Source organism: Herpailurus yagouaroundi, unplaced genomic scaffold, assembly GCF_014898765.1.
Source record: "Herpailurus yagouaroundi ecotype Mexico unplaced genomic scaffold, PumYag 28, whole genome shotgun sequence".
Classification (NCBI taxonomy): domain Eukaryota; kingdom Metazoa; phylum Chordata; class Mammalia; order Carnivora; family Felidae; genus Herpailurus; species Herpailurus yagouaroundi.
Window position 1 is genome coordinate 128,453,864 of NW_024412376.1, and position 22,283 is coordinate 128,476,146.

The 22,283-nt window shown below is 41.6% G+C and overlaps 1 protein-coding gene across 5 annotated transcripts in view; it reads right to left on the bottom strand.

Annotated features, from left to right (window-relative positions):
• Window positions 1-22,283, bottom strand: part of ATP10D (ATPase phospholipid transporting 10D (putative)) — a 111,485-nt gene that overhangs the window by 6,843 nt on the left and 82,359 nt on the right. For 3 of the 5 annotated variants that reach the window (XM_040484402.1, XM_040484389.1, XM_040484411.1), the window contains 7 exons: window positions 18,348-18,657; window positions 15,421-15,497; window positions 13,808-13,933; window positions 10,655-10,855; window positions 5,825-5,905; window positions 4,511-4,615; window positions 434-621 (listed from right to left, as the gene is read on the bottom strand). In XM_040484402.1, the coding sequence (XP_040340336.1) occupies window positions 434-621; window positions 4,511-4,615; window positions 5,825-5,905; window positions 10,655-10,855; window positions 13,808-13,933; window positions 15,421-15,497; window positions 18,348-18,657 (1,088 nt within the window). Of the gene's footprint in view, window positions 1-433; window positions 622-4,510; window positions 4,616-5,824; window positions 5,906-10,654; window positions 10,856-13,807; window positions 13,934-15,420; window positions 15,498-18,347; window positions 18,658-22,283 lie in introns of those variants that run through there. The other 2 variants (XM_040484398.1, XM_040484416.1) reach the window with 2 other exon arrangements.

Sequence of the window (22,283 nt, forward strand, 5' to 3'; positions counted from 1 at the left end):
AAAAAAAAAAAAAAAAGGAAGAAGAAGAAAGCTGCTCGCACTCCATTTTCTCTCTTTCTCCCTCCTGCAGGCAGGGAGGTGAATGGGCTGAGGGTGAGTCACCTTCAATCATGCAGATAAGGGCAACACCCGTGGGGGTTGGCAGAACAAAAGGACAGAGGAAAGGATCCTCATATAACCTTGTGGGTGAAGCTGCCCCATCTTTGGGGACTGCCAACCAGTCAGAATTTTCCACGAGAGAGACCTATCCCTTCCAGTTCGCTTAAACCATATTTGTTCTCTGGTAAAGGAGCTAACACACCAATGTTTTAACTAGTACACAGGCTGACCTCTCCACTAGTAAACAGGACGGCCTGCCATCCATTCTCAGCAGTTGCCTGAAGAATTCTCAGCCTGTGATCTCACTTACTCTCTTGATGATAAGACACCATACCTGGGCAGAAGGGCGACGCAGGCTGCGAGGACACAAACCAAGTAGAACACTGGATCCAGCATGTGCTCCTGCATGATCCAGTGGGGGTTGGATGGCGGGTTACAAGTCACACACATGGCTCCAAATGCCAAGGCAAAGAGAAAATAAGACAAGACACTACCAACGATGACCAGCATGTGGATCCAGGTCTGCAAGACATGAAAAGCGGGGGAAATGAACACTCTCACTGACAGGGTTTTGCACCCTGATGCACTCTGTTCTGTTGAAGAGACAACATGTCTGAGCAATGAATAAACGTCACAAACCTTAGAGAACAAAACACAAAATACCAAAGAGATGAGAGCATCTTTCGTGAACAGTTCATATCACTGTTGAAATTCTGTAAAGCTAAGTCAAATGCCAACAGGTTGATTCTGATGACTATTTTATATTGTCCACGCACCATAAGGTGTCACATTCTCGCTTTCTCTCTCTCTCTTTTTAATACAGTCACTAATTGGTCTGTTTCTTCATTAAGTTATACTTCAGTCCTCAAACTTTATCCATTCACAGGGCTGGCAGACATTACTGTTCCTCACCAATATTCGAATTTCTTCCCATCATAAGCACATGGAAGGATTGCATTTCCTCATCCCCTTGAAATTAAGTATGGCCATATATCCTGCTTTGACCAATGAAATGTGAATGGAAGAGAGATGCAAAATGTCCAGGTTAGAGGCATGCAAGAGCTGGTGTGCAATTTCCCATGCGGTCTCCTTTCCTTCCATGTTGATCAAGAAGATCCCCCTCTTGGGGACAATTCCAGATGGCAAAGCTACAAGACATAGCCAGGGCACTCAGCCCCCCACTCAGAGAACAAGTACTCTAGAGCTATCTGGAACCTCAGCTGACTTTATATGAACAAGAAACAAATCTTTTTCTTCACACTGTAACCTAGCCACCTTTGTATCTGTGGATAGCTTGGAATTTTTCTTAATATATATATTTTTAAGTTTATTTATTTATTTTGAGAGAGAGAGTGAGAGTGGGGTAGAGGCAGAGACAGAGGGAGACAGAGAATCCCAAGCAGGCTCCGCCTCATCAGCACAGAGCCGACGCAGGGCTCAAACTCATGAACTGAGCCGAGGTCGGAGGCTTAACCCACTGAACCATCCAGGTGCCCCTCTTAGTATTTCCCTTAAACTGGCTTACTATTTAAGTAACTTCATTTCGAAAAACAAGTAGATGACTTCCTTAAATGCAATGTCGCCATTACGTATTATCGTAACTGCCGAGTCTACAGTCTGACCTTTGTTACAAAGGGAAATTGCCACAGTGGGGTATTCAGTGTTATTTAGTGCAGTGGATACTACCACCTAAGATCATAGTGTATACCATGGTGGAAAAGGTTATGCTTTTGCGGGGAAGCACTGCCTTCAGTAATATTTTCTAAGGCTATAATTTTCTCCTTTTCTCTCTCTCTTAATTCTGCAAAGTATTTCCCCAAGGTAGACATCTTCACACGCATCACAAAGACTGCTCATTTTGTGTAAAATGTACAAACTGCTCAGAAAGTGTTGGCTACATCCTGATGGTCATCATGCCTCTAAGGCAATGATTTGTTATCTTTTGTCTTTCTTTCTCATATGTCTTTCCTTCCCACTGAACGCTACTGCCTGAATTTTTTTCCCTAAGGATGTGCGTTAGGCAAGTGAGACAGCAACTTGATGGTTGGCACATTTACAAAAGTTGACACAGTTAGAGTCAAGAGACACTGGGTGAAAACAGGGAGGTGGGGGGTGACAATGAGATGAGGGTGCTTCACACCCTCCCAATGGCTGACTCTTACTGACAAGGGACTCTCCGAGGCTGTGAGCTCTAGCGTCCTCTGGCATGAGAAAAAAGTTTAATGATGCATCCTATAAAGGACACTATTTGCTATATAAATAGCAAACACTGTTTTTCTTGGCGCCTGGCTTTCACTTTCTTCCTTCTCAGCCCGACATTGTGCACAGTCTTGGCATGATATCCCTCCTCTAGCCAAAGTCTAGGACTGAAGCTAAGGAAACAGAATTCTGTCACCAGGGACTAAACTTGGAGCACAGTGAGGCAAGAGCAGAAAGAAAATGACTATAGCCAATTCAGAGCAGAGCAATCTTGTCCGTTAGTTTGTTTCCTGGATGTCTGGAGCCACTCTCGTTTCTCAGGATGGTTTGGTTTGATTTTATCATCGTTCTTCAGTATATTTTTAATAACTTTTCTATTTGCTCAGGTTGCTGTTCATAACCAGTGAACCCAAACGGACACACTTGATCCATTAGATCCTTTGAAACGCTAATAAATGCTAGAACCTATGACAATCCCTTGGGTAGTAACTAAGAGTACCTACAAAATTGTTTAAAAAATGAAATCAAATAGATACTAAAACAATGCCAAATATTTTAGTTCTAGAATTCCCTTTAGTCTCCCTACCTGGTATTTTCAGATATTAACCTTTTACTACACTTTGGGCTTGTACAGTTTGATTACAGAAGGTTGTAAGCAAAGGAAGTGATGCCAGAAATATTCAGCTCTACTTTAGAGTTTATTATAAATAATTTTACAATATAACTGCACATAACATTTCAACTATAACCTCATTCAGCTATTCCTGTGTGAAATGCATTCACTACTAGGGTGGTAAAAACACTCTAAATACTGGTTAGTCATTTAATTATTTGTTTATCCATTCAAATATTTTTAAGCACCTACGATGTGCCAGTCTTGTCCTAGATTCTGTTATACAGTGGTCAACAAAATAAATATGAACTCTGTCCTCACAGAGATTATAGTTTAAGGCAGAAGGTAAACATGAATCAGATAATCACATAACTGCTGAATAATAAGAAATTATTATTAGGGTGATGGATAAAAGCAAACGGATGGCATGAGACAATGGATGGTTAGGGAAGGGCCCCTGGGGAAAGCAGCATTTTTGCTGAGACCCAAAATAGTATTTGAGCTGGGAAAAGTGTAGGGAACCAAGGGAATAAGAATACTCCCCTCAGGAGGTATGGTGAATGCTAAGGACCCGATAAGGTAAGGAGCTACTGTATCGGAGCCACTGAAAAGGGACAGTGTGTTTCCAGTGGAAATGTGACTGGAGAGAAAAGGAGAGGTATCACTGCATGAAGTCTTGTAGGCCATCTTAGGGCTTTTCAATTTTATTCCAAGTACAGTAGGAAATCACTGAAGGGTTTTACCCAAAGGACAGCAACAAGACATGGTTTGTGTTTCAAAAGGATGATTCTGGTTGTTTTGCAGAGGACGGCTAGAGGAGTCAAGAGTAGAGGTTGGTGGGAAGACTAAGGAGGCTGTACAATAGTCCAGGAAGAGATGATAGTGGCTTAGAGTATAGCAAAGATGATGCCAACGGAAATGAGGAACTGGCATCAATAATCACAGAGGCAGTTTATTCTTCAGAGTTGGGTAGAATGTTCACCTGCAAAGGAAGGCTTATAACCAAGCTCTCATGATCTGAATCCTACACATTAGCTTTGCTGCAGAGAGCTACAGTGCAATCATTTTGATGAAGAGACCTAACTTTATCATTAAGTCAGCAAATAAGATAAAAAAGACCTAGATTTAAACGAACAGTAAAAATTCTGGAGGGAAGATAATATGTTCCTGTATCATGAGAAATTTTGTTGTGATAAAATCATCACTTACTAAAGTCAGTATACCAGGATTATGGCACAACCCCTCTTTTTAGTTGAGTTGCAAGACATCAGCACAATCTAATAATGTTGGCCATCTTGAAGAGTATTGGCCATCAATTATTTCTCCAGCCAGATTCACGCCTCCGTGAACCATCCATCATGGCTACCACCAAGGGGACCAGGTAGGTATCTCCCACTTTCCCTGGCTATACATCGAGCTCAACATAATGGCACTCAACAGTCAACAAGAGTAGCCATGAATCACCCCTCTTATTGGGAATCATTACTCTTGTTAACATGTGTCTTCTAGGCATGAAGGGTTTAAGTAGGGTCACTGCTAATAGAAGACACTTCCCCAAGCACAGTTTCAGCCCAATTCAGAGGCAGGAAAACCACTCACCAAACTGTTGCTTTCAATCACCAGGTGGAGGATAATGATGAACAGAGCAGCTGTGTTCAGGGGGTTTCCAAATGCAAAGATGTCAATGTCTGAGCCCTGGTAGGTCTACAAAAAGGACAACAGGCGGTGATGCAGGAGAGTTGTCACATTCAGTGGTGTGAATACCATTCCTTTATTGTACAGCTCAACTGTGGATGGGTCCCTTCTTCAACAACGGGTCATTTAGGATAAACTCGAACATTTCCAGAAGAGAGAGACTGACTCAGCTAGGCCGTCTAATCTCTAAACTTTTCAGTTGGAATGCCTCTTTATCCTGAGTCATAATTCATCCTCCCAGAAACTTGTACTTACTCTCCCAGCTCTTTGAAGTATAGAAATCTAGGAAATATGTCCCATTGAACAGAGCTGCAAGCCTCTGAGGCAGCTATTAAGGCTATCTTGAGTATATATCTCTGCTAAGTAAATATCCCCTCCTCTCCTACGTATATGTCCTCAAGTCCTTAAAGTATTCTTTGAATGACACTATTTTCTGACATTTCACAATTTCTGGCATTTCATAATTGTTCTCCTCTGCTTTACACTTCAGATTGCCTTATCTGTATTCCCTTGAAATGCCGTAAACCTGGAATATTCTAGCTGGGAAAATTCAAGTCATTATATTTAAATAAATAACTAAAGAATAGAAGTTGTTAACTTAGAGACTATAACCTTTCTCATTCTTAACTCTGTGTTTTTTGTTAACACCAATCTATGATCAAACTAGTGTTTTCTTCTGGGTAGGGCTGTGTATGGGTGGGCAGTTACGTCATGTTTTGTGCTTGGTGCTGGCACAAATTTTAAAGTTCATTTTTACACATTCTTTCCTTAGTCACATTTCTTCTATTCCTCACCTGTGAAACAGGTTTTTTAGTTTTGAAGAGACTATGAATAAGAACTTAAATTTAATACTATGAATATCATCCTGGTAGAATCAGCCCAGCACTAATAATAAATCTCATATTCTGACTTTGCCTTTCTGATTTTGACTCATCTCATTATATGCCTGGACTCTCAATTTTATTCAGGTCATTTGCAAAACTGATCAAGCAGTACAGGGCTAAAAAGGAGATACAAGAGGAGTCAACTAGGTACTTATCTCCAAACTTAATCCTTTAGCTAACATTTTGGGGGGGACATTATAATTTAGTCAGCTAATAATCAACTTGATTATATGAGCAATCTACCCTAATATATCCATCCTGTGTGTTTATACTGGCAACAAAGAAACCTTGTTAATTCATTAATAGCATATTCTTTGAGTGAACAGGGACTCACATAATAAGGCACAAAGAAACAGACCAGGCTTTGATAAAAGGCATCCAACAAGGTGATCCAGAAGGTAAGGGGTAAGTATGCCTGAAAAGGAAACAGATATTGCGGAGGGATCAAGATTAAAATGGGTCAAAGCAAAGTCAAGGAACAACACAAGCCAATACTTACTTTTGCTTCTCTAAGAAGACTATATTCCTTCATGGGAATTTGTAAACAGTGGTGGGATTTGTAAACAGTGGTGAACAAATAAGGTGTGACAGTTGAATAAAATCCCAGGTGAAAAAAATCCATAAAGGAACTCTGTTCCGCTCATGTCACTTATATCTTTTGATCAACCTTGGGCAAGCCCCACACTGGGCTCCGTGCTTAGCATGGAGTCTGCTTAAGATTCTCTCTCTCCCTCTCCTGCTTGGGTGTGTGCACGCACTCTTTTTCTCCAACAAGAAACATCTCTCATCACTACTGGAAATAACTGTATTTGTGTACCTAATGGGTCTCTCAACAAAATGCAAATTACATGCAGTGGGGCTTTGATTTTTTTTTTTATTCAAGTGATTAAAACAGTACCTGGTACCTATCATGTACTCAGTAAATATTTGCTGGATTAATAAACTATTCCTATATAGTTTTGCATGTGTTAAACTGCTTCTTACCAAAAGCTTATAACAAAACAGTTCAAGCAGAGACACTAATCTCTACTTGAAAACACATTTTCAAACAAGAGCCATCTCTGATTGAATGTTGATGTGTGTGCAGAACGATTCTGAGGCTGCATTCAGACCCAGGAGGAGCAATAGAGTGCTATGGTCTATCAGTGATGTCTGCCATGGACAAAAATGGCAACACATGTATTATATCCCTGCCCTAGTCTTCTCTTTTCTTAACATGTTCTCATTCTCATTTCCTTCCAAATACGAAAAGGCTGAAATTTCCTTGAAAATAACCAATGTCTTCTAAATAACAAAGTTTTAGAAATACACAAATTCTCCATATACACTCTTTTATTCTTCAGTAGACTACACTTAGAGTTTTAAAATCTATCCTTTTTTAAGAGGATCTCTTTGTCCTCTGGAAAATCAAAACAATGAGGATTTATTGTTTCTGATCTTATTACTATTATTGTTCCTTTTATTACACTGTCCTGTTCCTTTTCCTTGTGTGTCTTTTACTATTTCCTCCTTAAAAATGATAGGATTTTTTACCAGCCTTTCATCATCCAAATATCCATAAAATCTAAGCAGAAGCACAATCAAATGATAGAAGAGAATGCAGCGAAACCAAAGGGGCAACCAAAATGCCACTGGACAAGAGAGAACAATTTGGGGATAAGCTAAAATGTAACTTCATGCTTCTGGATGAATGGAAGTTGCTCAAAAATCCTAGCTCAAATAAGGTAAAAGCACAATTACTCCACAGCAGTTACGTGAGTAAGGGGACTTGGGAAGTAGAGAAGGGTAAAAGATGAATGAGAGGCTAAAGAGATGAACTCATCGGATCTCTTGGAAACCGAAAGGGAAAATGTGGACCTGAAGTCCAAGCCAGAAAAGATGACTGTGTGGGTGATGAGAGATGGTTAACAGATGATTGTTTCTTGGAAGGGAAGCCTCTGCTACAGCCCTCCACATCATCTCCTTAAGGGGAAGATTCTGAAACCTTGGAGAGTATATTTCATGATGCTGAAGGCAGGAACTGGCTCAAGCATAAAACAGAATTCATTTGAAGACCAAGTTCAAAGAAAGGACAACTCCTCTGGAAGGTAAACTCAATGAAATCAATGACCTTCTATCAATAGCCACATGCTGGGAATCCTCTCGCTATTACCATGTATTATAAAACTGGCCAACTCAATAGAACAATGTGTGCAAAGGATTGATAACAGGGTTCAACAATAGGAAACAATGACCTCAACTCTTCCAAGGGTAAGAAACAACCAAAGTCTGTACAAATGGGCTTTTAAAATGCCAGCTACAAAAATTTTGAACGTTCCCCCCTCACCTCTCTTTCCCCAATGGACTTGGAATTTAATTTAGGTAAGGGGTACAGGACAAGCTTCATTAATATCAACCATACATTCCTGCATCCTGGCCTTCAACTTTAAGTCAGACTGGATTCCTTTAGGAAAACCCTATTTAGCTCCTTGATCCAAATGGATTGGATGGTATTAAAGGATTATGAGGATTTCTTCTCCCCTGAAAGATGAGCGTGTGACTTCTCTGTGTTGCCTACTGCAGGTAGCCTGTGGACATTAACTTACTCCCCAGCCTAGAAAGGAAGTTCAAGTCAGGATACAGTTAGACTGAGGAAAATAAACATATTTTACATTTGAGATTTCCTCAAATTTCTGGTTAATTCTGGAGAGTAAAAATAACAATACTGAGAGCTTCATGTGGATGGAACTTTTTATCTTCCTCAATCCTCATACCATGTCTATAAAGAAACAGAAATGCAAGCAAGTTAAATAATTTACCACGGTCACACAGCACAGAACCAGAATTTAAACATAAACTCAGCATTATTTCTAACTGATCTGGGTCAGTGTCTTTAGAACAGTGGGTGAAGCACAACACAGAGATTTCTTATGGTGGGTCTGATTTTTGTCTGTCCAGTACTTCTATAGGACACCCTTCTTTCCAATCCTGTCCATGTGATTCAGCTCTGTCCTCACAAATGATAACTGTCCCAACCTTGGTCAAGGAGAAAACGAAAAGGCATGAGACTCAAGCTAGGCCAGTGAGTCCTAACCTGGACATTTAGAGTTGCTTTAAGAGTAACAGTGTTCTGTCATCATTACCTGTGGATTTTGCAGCTATGCAAAAGTTTATTAAGCCAATAAACTTCCCTTTTTTATTAAGCCAGTTCGAGTTGGTTTCTGTCATCACTTGCAACTGAAAGAGTCTTGAGTAACAGAGTCTTCTTTCAAGACAGACTATCTGACTACATGGACCCCTCAGCTTTGCCCACTTACAGGTGTCTACAGGCTCCTGGCCCGCCTCAGTCCCTGTGATCCTGACAATGCACCTGTGAAAGCACTTTGGATTCTTGGCATTAAATAGCATGTGGAGGCAGGGGGTGACCCAAGGACTGAAGACAGCATCAGTGTTCTTTCTGCCACATAGCATAATGGTGGACAGGACGGGCTAGAGATCCAGAGTTCACCTGTACCACCCATGAACACTGTGACATGGCAGATTACTGAAGGGACCTTCTTGTGCCTGACCTTCCTCACCTACAGTGTGGATAAAGACAGCACTTACTTATAGGATCATTTTGAGGTTAGATTTATATATATTAAGGACTTAGTGCCTGGCATATAGGAGGCATTACAAAAATGTTCATAAGTGCTACATTAATTACTATTAATTTTGTAGAAGAGAAATTAGAAAGAAAAGAGTTTTGGGGGGCCTGGGGGGGCTTGGTCGGTTGAGCACCCAACTCTTGATCTAAGCTCAGGTCATGATCCCAGGGTAGTGGGATCGAGCCCCGCCACTGAGCTCCACGCGGACAGTGTGGAGCCTGCTTGGGATTCTCTCTCTCCCTCCCTCTCTGCCCCTCCCCAGTTTGTGCTCTCTCAAAATAAATAAATACACTTAAAAAAAAAAAAAAAAGATTCTCTCTCTCCCTCCGCCCCTCTTCCCTGCTCATGTACTCTCTCTCTCTAAAATAAAAAAGAAAAAAGAAAGAAAAGAGTTCTGAGACAGCTAGCCAAGTCAATCAGCAACCACAATACTCTGGGTGGGAGGCAATGAAGGCAGTGAGAGAAGACTGGAAAGTGGGGACATACCTAAATGATCCATCGGTAGACTGACAGCACGAAGATCAATTAAGCAGAGGCAGGGGCATGGTTTTAAGTAGAGGGGGCCATTCAGAACAAGCCACTATTTTGCATGACAGTAGAACATGAAGAATTTGATTTTGGCTTTGGAACCAGACTAAGAAGGAGTCACATCCTGGCTCTGCCATTTGTTCAGCTGCAAGATTTTTGAGGTTCTCCCTCAACATGTTTTGTGGAGATAAATGAGATGGAATGTTCAGTAGTTTGCACAAGAGACAGCACAGTGAGGTTTAGCAAATACTAGACATTATTTAAAAAAAATTTTTTTTAACATCTATTTATTTTTGAGAGACAGAGAGAGATAGAGCATAAGCAGGGGAGGAGCAGAGAGAGAGGGAGACACAGAATCCAAAGCAGGCTGCAGGCTGGCAGCACAGAGCCCGACGTGGGGCTCGAACTCACGGACCACAAGATCATGACCTGAGCCGACGTCAGCCACTCAACCAACCGAGCCACCCAGTCGCCCCACAAATACTAGACATTATTAGCTGTGAGGTCTAAACACCAGATTTCTTCATATAAGTACCTAAGGCTTTTCATAGTTTTATTTCTGTTCATCTCAGAAGCAAGTAACTTAATATCTTCCTGTTATCTCTCTGTTAGCAGCGATCTTCTGAAACAACCATATAATCCAAATAGGTTTTTTTTAATGTTTATTTCAACATTAAATAACGTTTAAGAGAGAGAGAGAGCACGAGCGCACACGGCATGTGCACAATCGGGGGAGGGGCAGAGAGAGAGGGAGAGAGAATCCTAAGCAGGCTCCATGCTGTCAGCACAGAACCTTATGTGGGCCTGGATCCCACAAACTGTGAGATCATGACATGAGCCAAAATCAAGAGTTGGATGCCCAACCGGCTGAGCCACCCAGGCGCCCCCTAATTCAAATTGTTTTAAGTAGTCCTGAATGTACCACAATATTTGAGCTGCGCTGACTGGAAAATGCCCTGGCTTTGACAATGGATGTGCACTGGTCCAAGCACTTTTGCTTTAGCACCTACCTCTGATTTCTGACCACTCTTGTAAAGTTCGGGCAGTTGCATGAGGGTCTCTGCAGACACATCTTTCTCCAAAACACCATAAATGACAGGAGGAGCGGAAGTGAAGAGGAGGTTGAACAAGATCAAAACCCAGTAGTCAGTCATGGATGTTCCTGAAAATCCACAAAAGAACTGGTACCAGAAAAGGAGGTTCACATAGGCCTACGGACACAAAGAGCGACATTTGCATCTTAGAAACAGCAACGTGTGCCGTCACCGCACCAGCCACATGCTGCCATTTTCAGCTATGTAATCTCTGCCTCTCCCTCGGTGTAGTTCCCTCACTTACAGAATGGAAGACCACAACTTACCTTGGCGTCCCTTTTAGGTAAATGTTTTATTTAAGTGAAACACATACACACGCACACGTACTTACATACACACATGAACACACACATGCCACTTACTGTGTGATCCTAGCACTGTTCTAAGAGCTTTACAAATGATTTGCTCAAGCTTCCTAACAACTTGGGAATTATCGGTGCCCTATTTTACAGACGAGGAAACTGAGGCAGAGAGAGGCTGAGGAATTTGCACAGAGTTACCTGGCTGGTAAGCAGTAGAGCCAGTTTTCAAACTGAGGAATCTCTTCTACATGAAAAGACCCTAGCCCAGTGCCTGGTATGAAGCATGCACACAACAAATCTTCATTCTCTTGCTTTCATGGTTTAAAATTATGTGTTTAGTGGTGCCAGCAGGGTAGCCAACCATCCCACTTAGTTTTGGACTGAGGAGTTTCCCAGGACAGGGACTCTCACTGCTAAAACTGAGATAGCCCCCGGCAAATCAGGACAGGTCGTCACCCTAGAGGCGAGACACATACATCCTACGGTGTTTCCTCCAATATTTTTCTCAGACGAACTAAGTCCACTATGGCAAAAGTTCCGTGCCCTCAAGCAAGGCAGGCCACAGGAAAGGGCACTGGACCGAGATTTAGGGGTCCTCTTCAAGGCCTGAGGACACTTCATATTGCTCTTTTCACTTTAAGCCATTTCCATTTTCCCAACCCCTCTGAATTTTTGGTTTCCTCATCTGAAAAATGAGAATTATACCACCTCAGAGCTTGATATCAAGATCAACTCAGAAAGTGCCCATGACCTGTAGAGTGCCTTAAACATATTGAGATGTTATTGTTGGCATTCTAGACACACTAGAATACTTTAGGGTAGGGGCCACAATCCTTAGAATAATCCTTAAGTCTAGGGTCTATGGACATACACCACACCCTGCTCCTGAAAATGTATTAATTTGGTGCATGTGTTTTGGGGAGTGAATTCATAGTCTTCATCAGTATCTCAAAAGTTTTCTCAGATCCAAGAACCACAGTCTCAGAAACATACGTTACTTGAACGGCTTCTGGTACTGGGCCTTTTTCTCCGTAGTTTACAAAGCATTCACTGTTTTGCTAGGTACAAAAGAGGTAGAGATAAATTGTGAGGTTATCAGTGGGAGTGGCCATCCAGGGTTCCACAGCAGAAAGCCACCTTTCCGTCTCTGTTGTCTCTGTTCCGTCTTTGTTCCCTGGTGACAGTCTCTAATAATAAACAGTGCCCCACTCTCTGAAGATATACGTCACCTCTCTTTCTGACAGTAGTGTTTCTTAACCCTTGGGTTTAATCTGGGCTTTATGGGGAAAGAGGAGCTGCACCACAAGAGGAGAAGGTAGGAAAATGCAAAAGTATTTACAATTTTTTTTTTTTTTTACATTTATTTATTTTTGAGACACAGAGTGAGAGCACAAGCAGGGGAGGGGCAGAGAGCGAAGGAGACACAGAACCCGAAGCAGGCTCCAAGCTCCGAGCAAAAAAAATGCAAAAGTATTTTAAAAAAAAACTTGGGAAGGCAGTTCCTCCCTAGAAGTCAGTGAGCATTAAGCCCCAGAATTTTTTTTTATTTAAAAAAAATTTTTTTTTCAACGTTTTTATTTATTTTTGGGACAGAGAGAGACAGAGCATGAACGGGGGAGGGGCAGAGAGAGAGGGAGACACAGAATCGGAAACAGGCTCCAGGCTCTGAGCCATCAGCCCAGAGCCCGATGCAGGGCTCGAACTCACGGACCGCGAGATCGTGACCTGGCTGAAGTCGGACGCCCAACCGACTGCGCCACCCAGGCGCCCCCTAAGCCCCAGAATTTTAAAAAAGCTAATTGTGCTACAGGACAAAAGAAAAAAAAAATGTTCTGCTGACCAACAGACAGACAGACACACACACACAGATACATGGATCTAAATTACACATCTGGAGTATCTGAAAAATGACCTACTGAAGTTATTTTTTTCCTAAAGGTGGTATTTCAATAGAGTGATGTAAATTTATGTTTACTATTAATGCACTGCCTATGGACTTTTTGAAGGCTAGGAATAAATTTAGTCTAAAAATCATGACATATTTACATAATCACTCTGCCTGGAAGGAACTTAAGTGAAGCGAAGCAATCTGAGGTCACCACGATCTTATAAAGGAGGAGACTGAAATTTAAATGGTATGTCAAAGATCAGAAGCTCGGATTCTCATCAAATTCTGCCCCTTTAGGAACTATATAATCAAAATTAAGTTCCTTGGCCATCAAATAACTCTCAACCACAAATACATTTTACAGGTTTGCCAGAGAATTCTTCATTTCTGAGTGTTAGCCAGCTACAGGCTAAGGCATGATAACTGGGTTGTCCCTGGCATCTGTGTCTTCCACATACAACATGGGACATCGGTTTGAGGACCCCAGGTATTTTTTGGTATCTTCTGTAAAATGGAAGCAAACATTTTCATTCTCTACTGACAGATGGCATTAAACATTTCATAATTCTGCTTGTCACTACCTTTTCATGGAAGGTCAAAAATTAGGTCTTAAATGAACCAGACAGGACTTAATTGAATTTAGAAGCATAGGGAATAGAAAACGCCAGCAGACGGACAAGGCTAGCAATTTGCTGTCAGCAGCTCAAACGGAGCACATTCGCAGATTATTTCTGGTAAGGCAGCAGGAGTGCTCCTGGCTGCTCCCCAAACATCAGCAAGCAGAGCCGCTTAACGTGGGGGCATTTCCTCCTCATCCCTTATGCTAGCAGAATAAGAAAGTGTAAAGGGGGAAGGGACAGATTGTCTGGAGCTACGTACCACGTTCTTGTAGAAAAAATACAGAATCATGTTGGAAAGCCGTGTATAGCACCAGTGCCCGTGGACAAGAAGGAGCTTGCTGAGATGCTTGAACTGAGAAATGGCAAAATCACTGGCCATCACAGCCTGCAGAGACAAGGGGGAGAGAATGCCACCCTGAGCAATCAAATGTGTTAAAACAGACACAGCATGACAGCCTGACCATCATCAGGCTCCAACTGGTCTGATCTGTTGTTTAAACATTACACGCAGACCAGACGAAGCCAAACCAAACCGAAACAAACAAAACTCATGAACACAGAGACTTGATGGTCTGCCTGGAGTTACTATTCAGCTTTCCAGTCTGGTCACATGAAACAAGACTTCTCTTTGGTTACCACTCGACCCAATTTCAGCAAATGTACTTTTCTGGAAAGCAGCTCCCGTAGCAAGAATGCCATGCATCACAATATGCATCTGCTTCTCCCTCACTGGGAAGAATATTAAAAGTATTGTAGTCTTGACACTATGTAACAATGTATAATGTGCCAGGCAAAGAGATCACTGAATTTCTCAACTGTTGGAGAGAATGTCATAATTTACAATTCTCTGGAAACCCTAAGCCTCTATCCTATCTTTCTCCAACAGCATTTGCTCCATACATGAAAAGCAGTCTTTGGACAAGATTTTATCTGAATTTTGTGACTAAAACACTATCTAATAGTCACACGTGTACACACACACACACACACACACACACACACACACACACACACACAAAGAGCACCCCCCTCCCTCTCAAATATTATCTCCCTCCCTTCCTCTTTAGGTCTGTAGGTCTTTTATTCAAATCCTTAGTAGCTCTCACCAGTGTCAAAAGTCACACAGCTAGAATAAACTAAGGGCTGCTGGAGGGGAGGTGAGTGGGGGGATAAGCTAACGGGGTGATGGGCATTAAGGAGGGCAATTTTTGGGATACACACTGGGTGTCATATATAAGAGACGAATCACTGGGTTCTACTCTTGAGGCCAAGACTACAGTGCATGCTGATTAACTTGAATTTAAATTAAAAAAATAAAATAAAACCATAAGAAAATATCTTTAAAATTAAAAAAAAAGTCACACAGCTATTGCAGGACTAAATATATATATTTTTATGTTCTAGATGAATGATATTTAAAAAAAATGTTTAACATTTATTTATTATTGAAAGACAGAGCATGAGCATGGGAGGGGCAGAGAGACGGGGAGACACAGAATCCGAAGCAGGCTCCAGGCTCCAAGATGTCAGCACAGAGCCCGACGACGGGCTCAAACTCAGACGATGAGATCACGACCTGAGCCAATGTCGGATGTTTAACCCACTGAGCCACCCAGGCGCCCCGATGAGCTATATGTTTTAAACTGAACAAGGGAACCACATGGTTCCCTTAAAATTACCCAGGAAAATACCCTAACACCCACACAGTAGGTAATGAATGAATGCAGAGACCAACTCCCTGTCTTCCTGCCTCCCAGTCCTGATCTAGCCACAGCCAGCCTCACTGTACCACAGAGATTTTACTGTGAAAAGACGTTGCCCTGGAGTGGGCAGGTGAAGTCTGTGGCACATGGGTGGACGGCGTCCACTCACCTGCATGCCTTCTTGACCGGAGATCCCCATCCCAATGTCTGCCACCTGTATCATGCTGACATCATTGGCACCATCACCTTCAGGAGACAGAAGAAAAGCTGAGAAACGTATGAAGGGTAAAGAAAAGATACAGACTTTTTGCAAAGCAACAGCGACCACCCAAGCAAACAAATCCTTCAACGTTGATCCTAGGTCTGCAAATGACATGGAAGCCAGTTAAAGAGAAATGAAGCGCGGCATCCCACTGCCATGAGGAAGGATTCCAAATCCTACACTTAAAATCCTTAAAAATCCTTCACGCTAAGGCAACCTTTCTGGACTTATCTCCCCTTTTTCCATGCCACTCACTTTACTTTCAATTTTCCAGATATCCCTGCTCCTTCCAGCCACCGCTCATGCAGTTTCCAAATCCTGTAACACTGCCCTCACCACCCCCACCTCACGTGGCTGCATTTCAATTGCTCTTGCCCTCAGCTTAGAGGTCAGTTCCTCTGGGAAATCCTTCTCATCCTCCCTTTAGGTCAGATGCCTCTTCCTTAGACTCCGGCACCACCCTGCGTTTCTCTATCATATGATATTACGACTGCTACATATTTCTTCGTCTCCCCAACACACTGGCAGCTTCTTTTTTTTTTTTTTTAATTTTTTTTAACGTTTATTTATTTTTGACACAGGGAGAGACAGCATGAACGGGGGGAGGGTCAGAGAGAGAGGGAGACACAGAATCTGAAACAGGCTCCAGGCTCTGAGCTGTCAGCACAGAGCCCGACACGGGGCTTGAACTCATGGACCGTGAGATCATGACCTGAGCCGAAGTCGGACGCTCAAAAGACTGAGCCACCCAGGCGCCCCACACACTGGCAGCTTTTTAGGGGAAGTATTACATTCCTGTTGGTAATGACCATTTGTTGTCCCCAAACGCCCACTGATCATTCACTGTTCTCTGGTAACAGTATCCTGATTTTGCTTGGGAACTCTGAGTCCATGTGGTTTATTAGGGATGAACCGAAAACCCCAGATGTAGGACGGCAACTCACCCAGATCTAGACAATTAGCATCATCTGTTTCCTGGCCTTGGTGATTGGCTCAGAGATGGGCACCTGACTCCAATGATGTAATTGACATATCCAGAAGTTCTAGCCTCAGGAACATCTGGATCCAGGGACTTGAACAATTCATTCATTTATATGTTCATTCAATAAGACAGCTGAACAAAATTCCACTCTCATCCTGATTCTTTACTCCAGCAACTTGAAAAGAGTTGCTATCTTTTTACTCAGGTTGCTAACAGGATAGGATGTAAACCTAGGAATTTTTGGCAGCTGTATCAGCAAGCATGCTGAGGGGAGAAGCTACCTGAGACTGAAAGCAATCCAGGTAAAAACAGAGGCTACAAGAGATGGCTGAGTCCTCATCTTGCCATTTCTGAACACTGCAGTGTCGCAGAGCTTAATCTCACACAGCTTCTCTCTTCCATTTATACTCATATTTTGGTGGTAGCATCTACTAGCCAGACCTTAAGTATCATCTAGACTTATAATTCCCCAATTTGTATCTCCAGCCAATCCCTCACTGCTAAATTCCAGACTTCCTATCAAGCTGCCCACCTGACACATCCCTGCTCAGATCTCTATGGACCTGTTCAAATTTCAGATGCATGTGTCCCAGTTCCTGATTCCCCTGCCCTCCTGGTTCCATCCCCTCTGCTCTCAGAGACAAAAATCTTCTTGTTTCCTTTAATGCCTTCTATCATACAACACATGAAATTCATCAGCATGTGTCACCAGCTCTTTTTCCAAACCATGTCTATTAGCTGACCGTGTTTCATGTCTCATCTGGGCTCAAGCCACCACCACCTTTTGCCTGAATTATTCCAGTAGCCTCCCAACTCTCCATTCCAGTAGCCTCTTTACCTATGTCCTTGCATCCAACAGTTACTCTCAACACAGTAGCCATGTGATCCTCTTAAATTTAAGGCAGATCATTTTCCTTCTCTGTTCAAAGTTCTCCCAAGACTCCCTACCTCCTCAGATAAAAGCCAAAAACGTATAATGGCCTCCAGGACCCTACGTGATTTGGCCACCTGCCACCTCTCTGCCCATCACTCACCTAGAAAACTCTTCCCTTTGCTCAACCTGCTTGGGTCTTGAGGCACCCCAAATTTAGCCCACAGTCTTCACTTTCACTGCCCTCACCAGGAATGTTCTCCCCTCAGATCTCCGTGGCTCCCTGATCATTCTCTTCAAGTCTCTGCCCACCTGCAAACTTCAGAGATTGTCTCTGAAAAACATTTAAGCTAGCAGCCCCCCTCCCTCCCCTAGTGCTCTACGTCTCCCGGCTCTGCTTTATTTTTTTTAATAGTTTGTCACTATCTGATATATATGTATGGCTTTTTTGTTTTGTTTCATTTTTTACTATATGCCTTCTAGTGGATATAAGCTCCTTAGGAAAAAGTACTTTGTCAATTTATATACTCCTTTATCTCCAGTGCCTAGAAAAATGTCTGGTACACAGAAGGCACTCGATAAATATTTGTTGAATGAATAAATGATTCGTTCATGTCCCTAAATTTAACTTTTCTGAAGGTAGAACCCCTAGATTTTCCAGTTTTATAATTCAGTACATTTACCCTCCTTAACTTAGTTGATTTGGGGATCTCACATGTAACCCAAAGTCCTACTATGTTGTTTTCCGCATCACATCCCTACCATGTGGTTCGAAGCAAGTGGTCAAAAAGGTGATGAAGGCAAGAAGGGAAGGAGTGGAGGATAGGGAGGAAGCAGAGAGGAAAGGGAGAAGGAAAGTGGGGGAGGGAAAGGACAGACAGAAGGGTAGATAGAAGTACAGAAGGAAGGACGGAACAGAAAGACCAGCCCCTAGTGTGGCATGAAAGTGAGGAGCACGCGGCCGGTTCCATCCCCACTCACCGATGGCCAGCGTCATCACCTGGAGATGGTTGCGCACCAACTTCACTACCTCGCTTTTCTGCAGGGGGGTGGCTCGGCAGCAGACCACAGCTTGACAGCAGGCAGTCAGCTCCAGGAACTGCTTCTGCAGACTCTCCTGCAGGGCGAACTCCAGGGTCTTCCCATTGATGATGAGTCCAGCCCGCAGCCCTGAGTCCTGTGTGGCTGGGGACTGGTGTAAGCCCTCACTTAACAATGCTTGCCCTGGACAGGCTGGATTCTTCTTCTGAAGTTCCTTCAAAATTGTGCTCATCAGCATCTCACAGGCATCCTTGAAACAAGAGGCAAAGACACTTGGACTTAGGGCTCCCTTGGTGGCCATACCCAGCTAAATTTATCATTGTCATTCTTTAGCAACTGTGTATAAAGGCAACCCCAGGTACTTCCTCAACCCGTTACTTTTGGAGACCTCCCAGCTTTTTCAAAGAGATCGGCGGGGGGAGGAGGGAGGAGATCAGTTAATAGGATGGAAGAGACCTCTCATCCCCAATTCTGCAACTAAAAATAGCTGAGAATTCATTTATTTGTACAATTTACCTTCTCAAACAGTGACTCCTGAGAGTTCTTTGGTCTTTTTCTACCATTTACTATCTGTTTGACATTAGGAAAATTATGTAACCTCTCTGAACCTCAGCTTTCTCATCAGAAAATGCAAATGTCTACACATTATAACATCATTGTCAAGAAGAAGTGAAATAATGTGTGCAAAGTTCCTAGTGTAAGGAATGACACAGAATTTAAAAAATAATAGTTACTATTTTTATCTTCTTTTGGACTCAACATTCATTCATTCACAGTGGTTTATTGAGAAACCACTTTATACTAGAAAACATCCTAGGCACTGGGGATTGGCCAACAAGCACAAGAAGACCCCTGCCCTTATCGAGCTTATGTTCTGGTTGGGATGTTTTCAGTGGTGCTTGTCACGTTTGGTCTGTGTACATCCCTCCACTCTCTTCACCCCACATAGTAAGAAGTACCATGAAGACAGATATCATTTTCAATTTACTTTTGAAGCCTTCACAATGCCTGAGAGAGGGTCACATCAGACACTCAATAAATACTCATTGGACGGATTCTACTCAAGAAGACTGACAATAAAATTACCCAGAAATTATTGTGTCAAGTGACCACTGAGGACAGAGCCTAACAAAATCCACAAGCACTGCATTTAAGTTTAGACATTAAGACTGAAAGAAAAAGAAAAAAAAGACTGACAGAGTTCATTCGTAAGAGATCCCCTCACTCACAGGTCCCATACATGTCACTCTGATCCCATACATGTCAAAAACTTCTGAGGAAAAGTATACAAAGGTGAATCAAATATGCCCTTTATAGGCTCAACATATAATAGTAAAAAGTTATTTTAAAAAACCTTCTAGAGTTTGGTTATATTAAAACGATATATTCAGAAGGTAACATACCCTTGAGTCATTGAAAATCATGTCTATTAACATGAGATGATACTTAAGGCATTTGTTAAGTGAAAAAACACAATTACAATAGTATACAATACATAATGACAGCCTTTGTATGCTCAGGGTGCACAGAATACAGGCTTGAGTAGAAGCCCTCTAAAATATGAACATAAATTATCTGTAGTTTTATGTTTATATAATGATTATAGACATTTTTATCCTCTTATTTGAGCATGCATTTAGTTCTAGAAATTACGTTTTCGTTATAGAAATATATATATATACTCAATTTTCATTATTTGCAGATTCCATATCTGTGAATTCACCTACTTGCTAAAATTTATCTGTAATCCCACAATCAATACTTGTAGTGCTTTCATGATCATTGGTAAACATGCACAGAGAGAAATTTTTTGAGTCATGTGATATGACTCCAGCCGAAACTGAACAAGGTGATGCTCTATCTTATGTCAGCTCCTGTACTGTAAATAAGTGTCCTTTTCACTGTTTGGTGACACATTTTCTGTATGTTTGTGCTTCTTGTTAATTTCACTGTTTAAAATGGGCTCCAAGCATAGCGCTGCTGAAGTGCACAGTGCTGTCTAGGGGTCCTATGTACTAGAAGGTTGTGATTGGCCAAAAATTCAATGTTATAATACATATAATAAATTGTTTTTAAACAGAAACACGCACGGAACAAGGTTCTATATTGATTGGTTGACACAATGTTGTGACCAGAGGCTTATGGCAACCTAATACTACGTTTGGTTCAGTATTCACTAATACAGCATTTGCAGCAACTGAATAGAACTTAACTCCACGAATAATGAGAATAACTACAGATGGATATAGATTATATAATATGTAATTCAATACAAAATGTATGCTTGACAAGTAATCAGCTGTGAGTAGGCAAACTACAACCTTTTGGAGTTTCAGGCTATAAAAATGAGGATAATTTTACCTGATCTGTGGCCTTGTTGTAACTGTCAAGTAAGATCACGAATAAGAAAGCCTTCTATGGATTCTAACCAACATGAAAATAAAGTTACTATCTCAGGAAAAAATTATAAGTGAAATAATAAAAACAAAACTTAAAAATTAAATGATGAATCCTGAAAGGCCTTTATATATCAAAAGGCAATAAAGAATCCAATATATAATTATATTAACCTTTCCCCCCCAAAAAAACAGACCCAGGCCTTTTATGAGAATGGAAACTGTAAACTTTGTAAGTGGCGACATTTACTGCAATCTAACTTGCAGATTTAGGAACAAGAGTTGATAGAAATTTGTAAAGCTGAAGTACTACACTACAGAAATGACCAGATATTCTACTGGTTTCCAGGTGGCTCACTTAGAATGTCACAAAAGCAATTTCTTCACTAACTGGCCAACCAGGTTCCATGATCTTTCTTTTTGAATTCTTAGCATCTCCTGATGGATAGAGGAGAATGGGGGAAAAAAATGAAAATAATATAGTGACTTAGCCCCTACTATGTGCCTGGCATTTTATATGGATGGACTTGAGTCACCATAAAACTAAATTGTGTTCACTGTGCTCTGTTAGTTACCTGGAAAATTCACATAGGTGGAACAGCTTTTGATAATTAAAAAAAAAAAAAAAGTATTTTTTGCATTTAGAACAGTCCACAGTGGATACTCTATAAAGACTTCTTGAATTGCTAACTTTAAATATCTTCAACTATAATTGTGTATTTACAAATAAGCTCTATGATCCTATGGATTTTACTGCTCATAAAAAGGTCAAAGTTGAAATCAAATAAAAAGAAGTGACTTCCTTTTCAATGGTAATTGAACCCTTTCTGACAGGTACTACATGTTTAATTTATAGTTTATATTTTCTCATTTAATGCCTACAATGACCCTATGAAATAGATGTTACTCTCACATCACAGGTTAGGGAAAAGGTCCAGAAGAAAACTCTCCAAGGTCACATACCTGATCACTGGCAGACCAAGTAAATGAACCAGGGTCTTACCAGCCTTAGGGCACATCCATTTTAGTGACCAAAATGACTAATGACAATTTTCTTGTGCTCAGACCTGGCTGGTACTAGGAGCTGGCTGGAGGTTGTGGTTATGGGTCTCTGGATCACAGCCAACTGCCAAGGAGAACCCACCCTGTGTTGAAAAGGAAAGTTCTCTTTCCTTAAAATATATGATCTGGTTAGGTATTGACTGAGGCCCGACCATAATAACATGGCTAACCAAACATGGCAGCCTGTGACAGCCCCAAGATGTGATCCAGATGAGAAGCTCCAGAGGATTTCTGACAGGCGGGTTGCTGGCAGAGTATGGATGCCACTGATGAAGTCTGACTTTGAGGAAGGAGGGAGAAAGGTTTTCCAAGCTAATTAAGCGGCATGCACAAATCTCAGAGGTTATTACTATACTGGAAAATTAAAAAAAAAACCAACAAAACCTATTCAACTCATTAGAAATTTGTGTTAGAATTT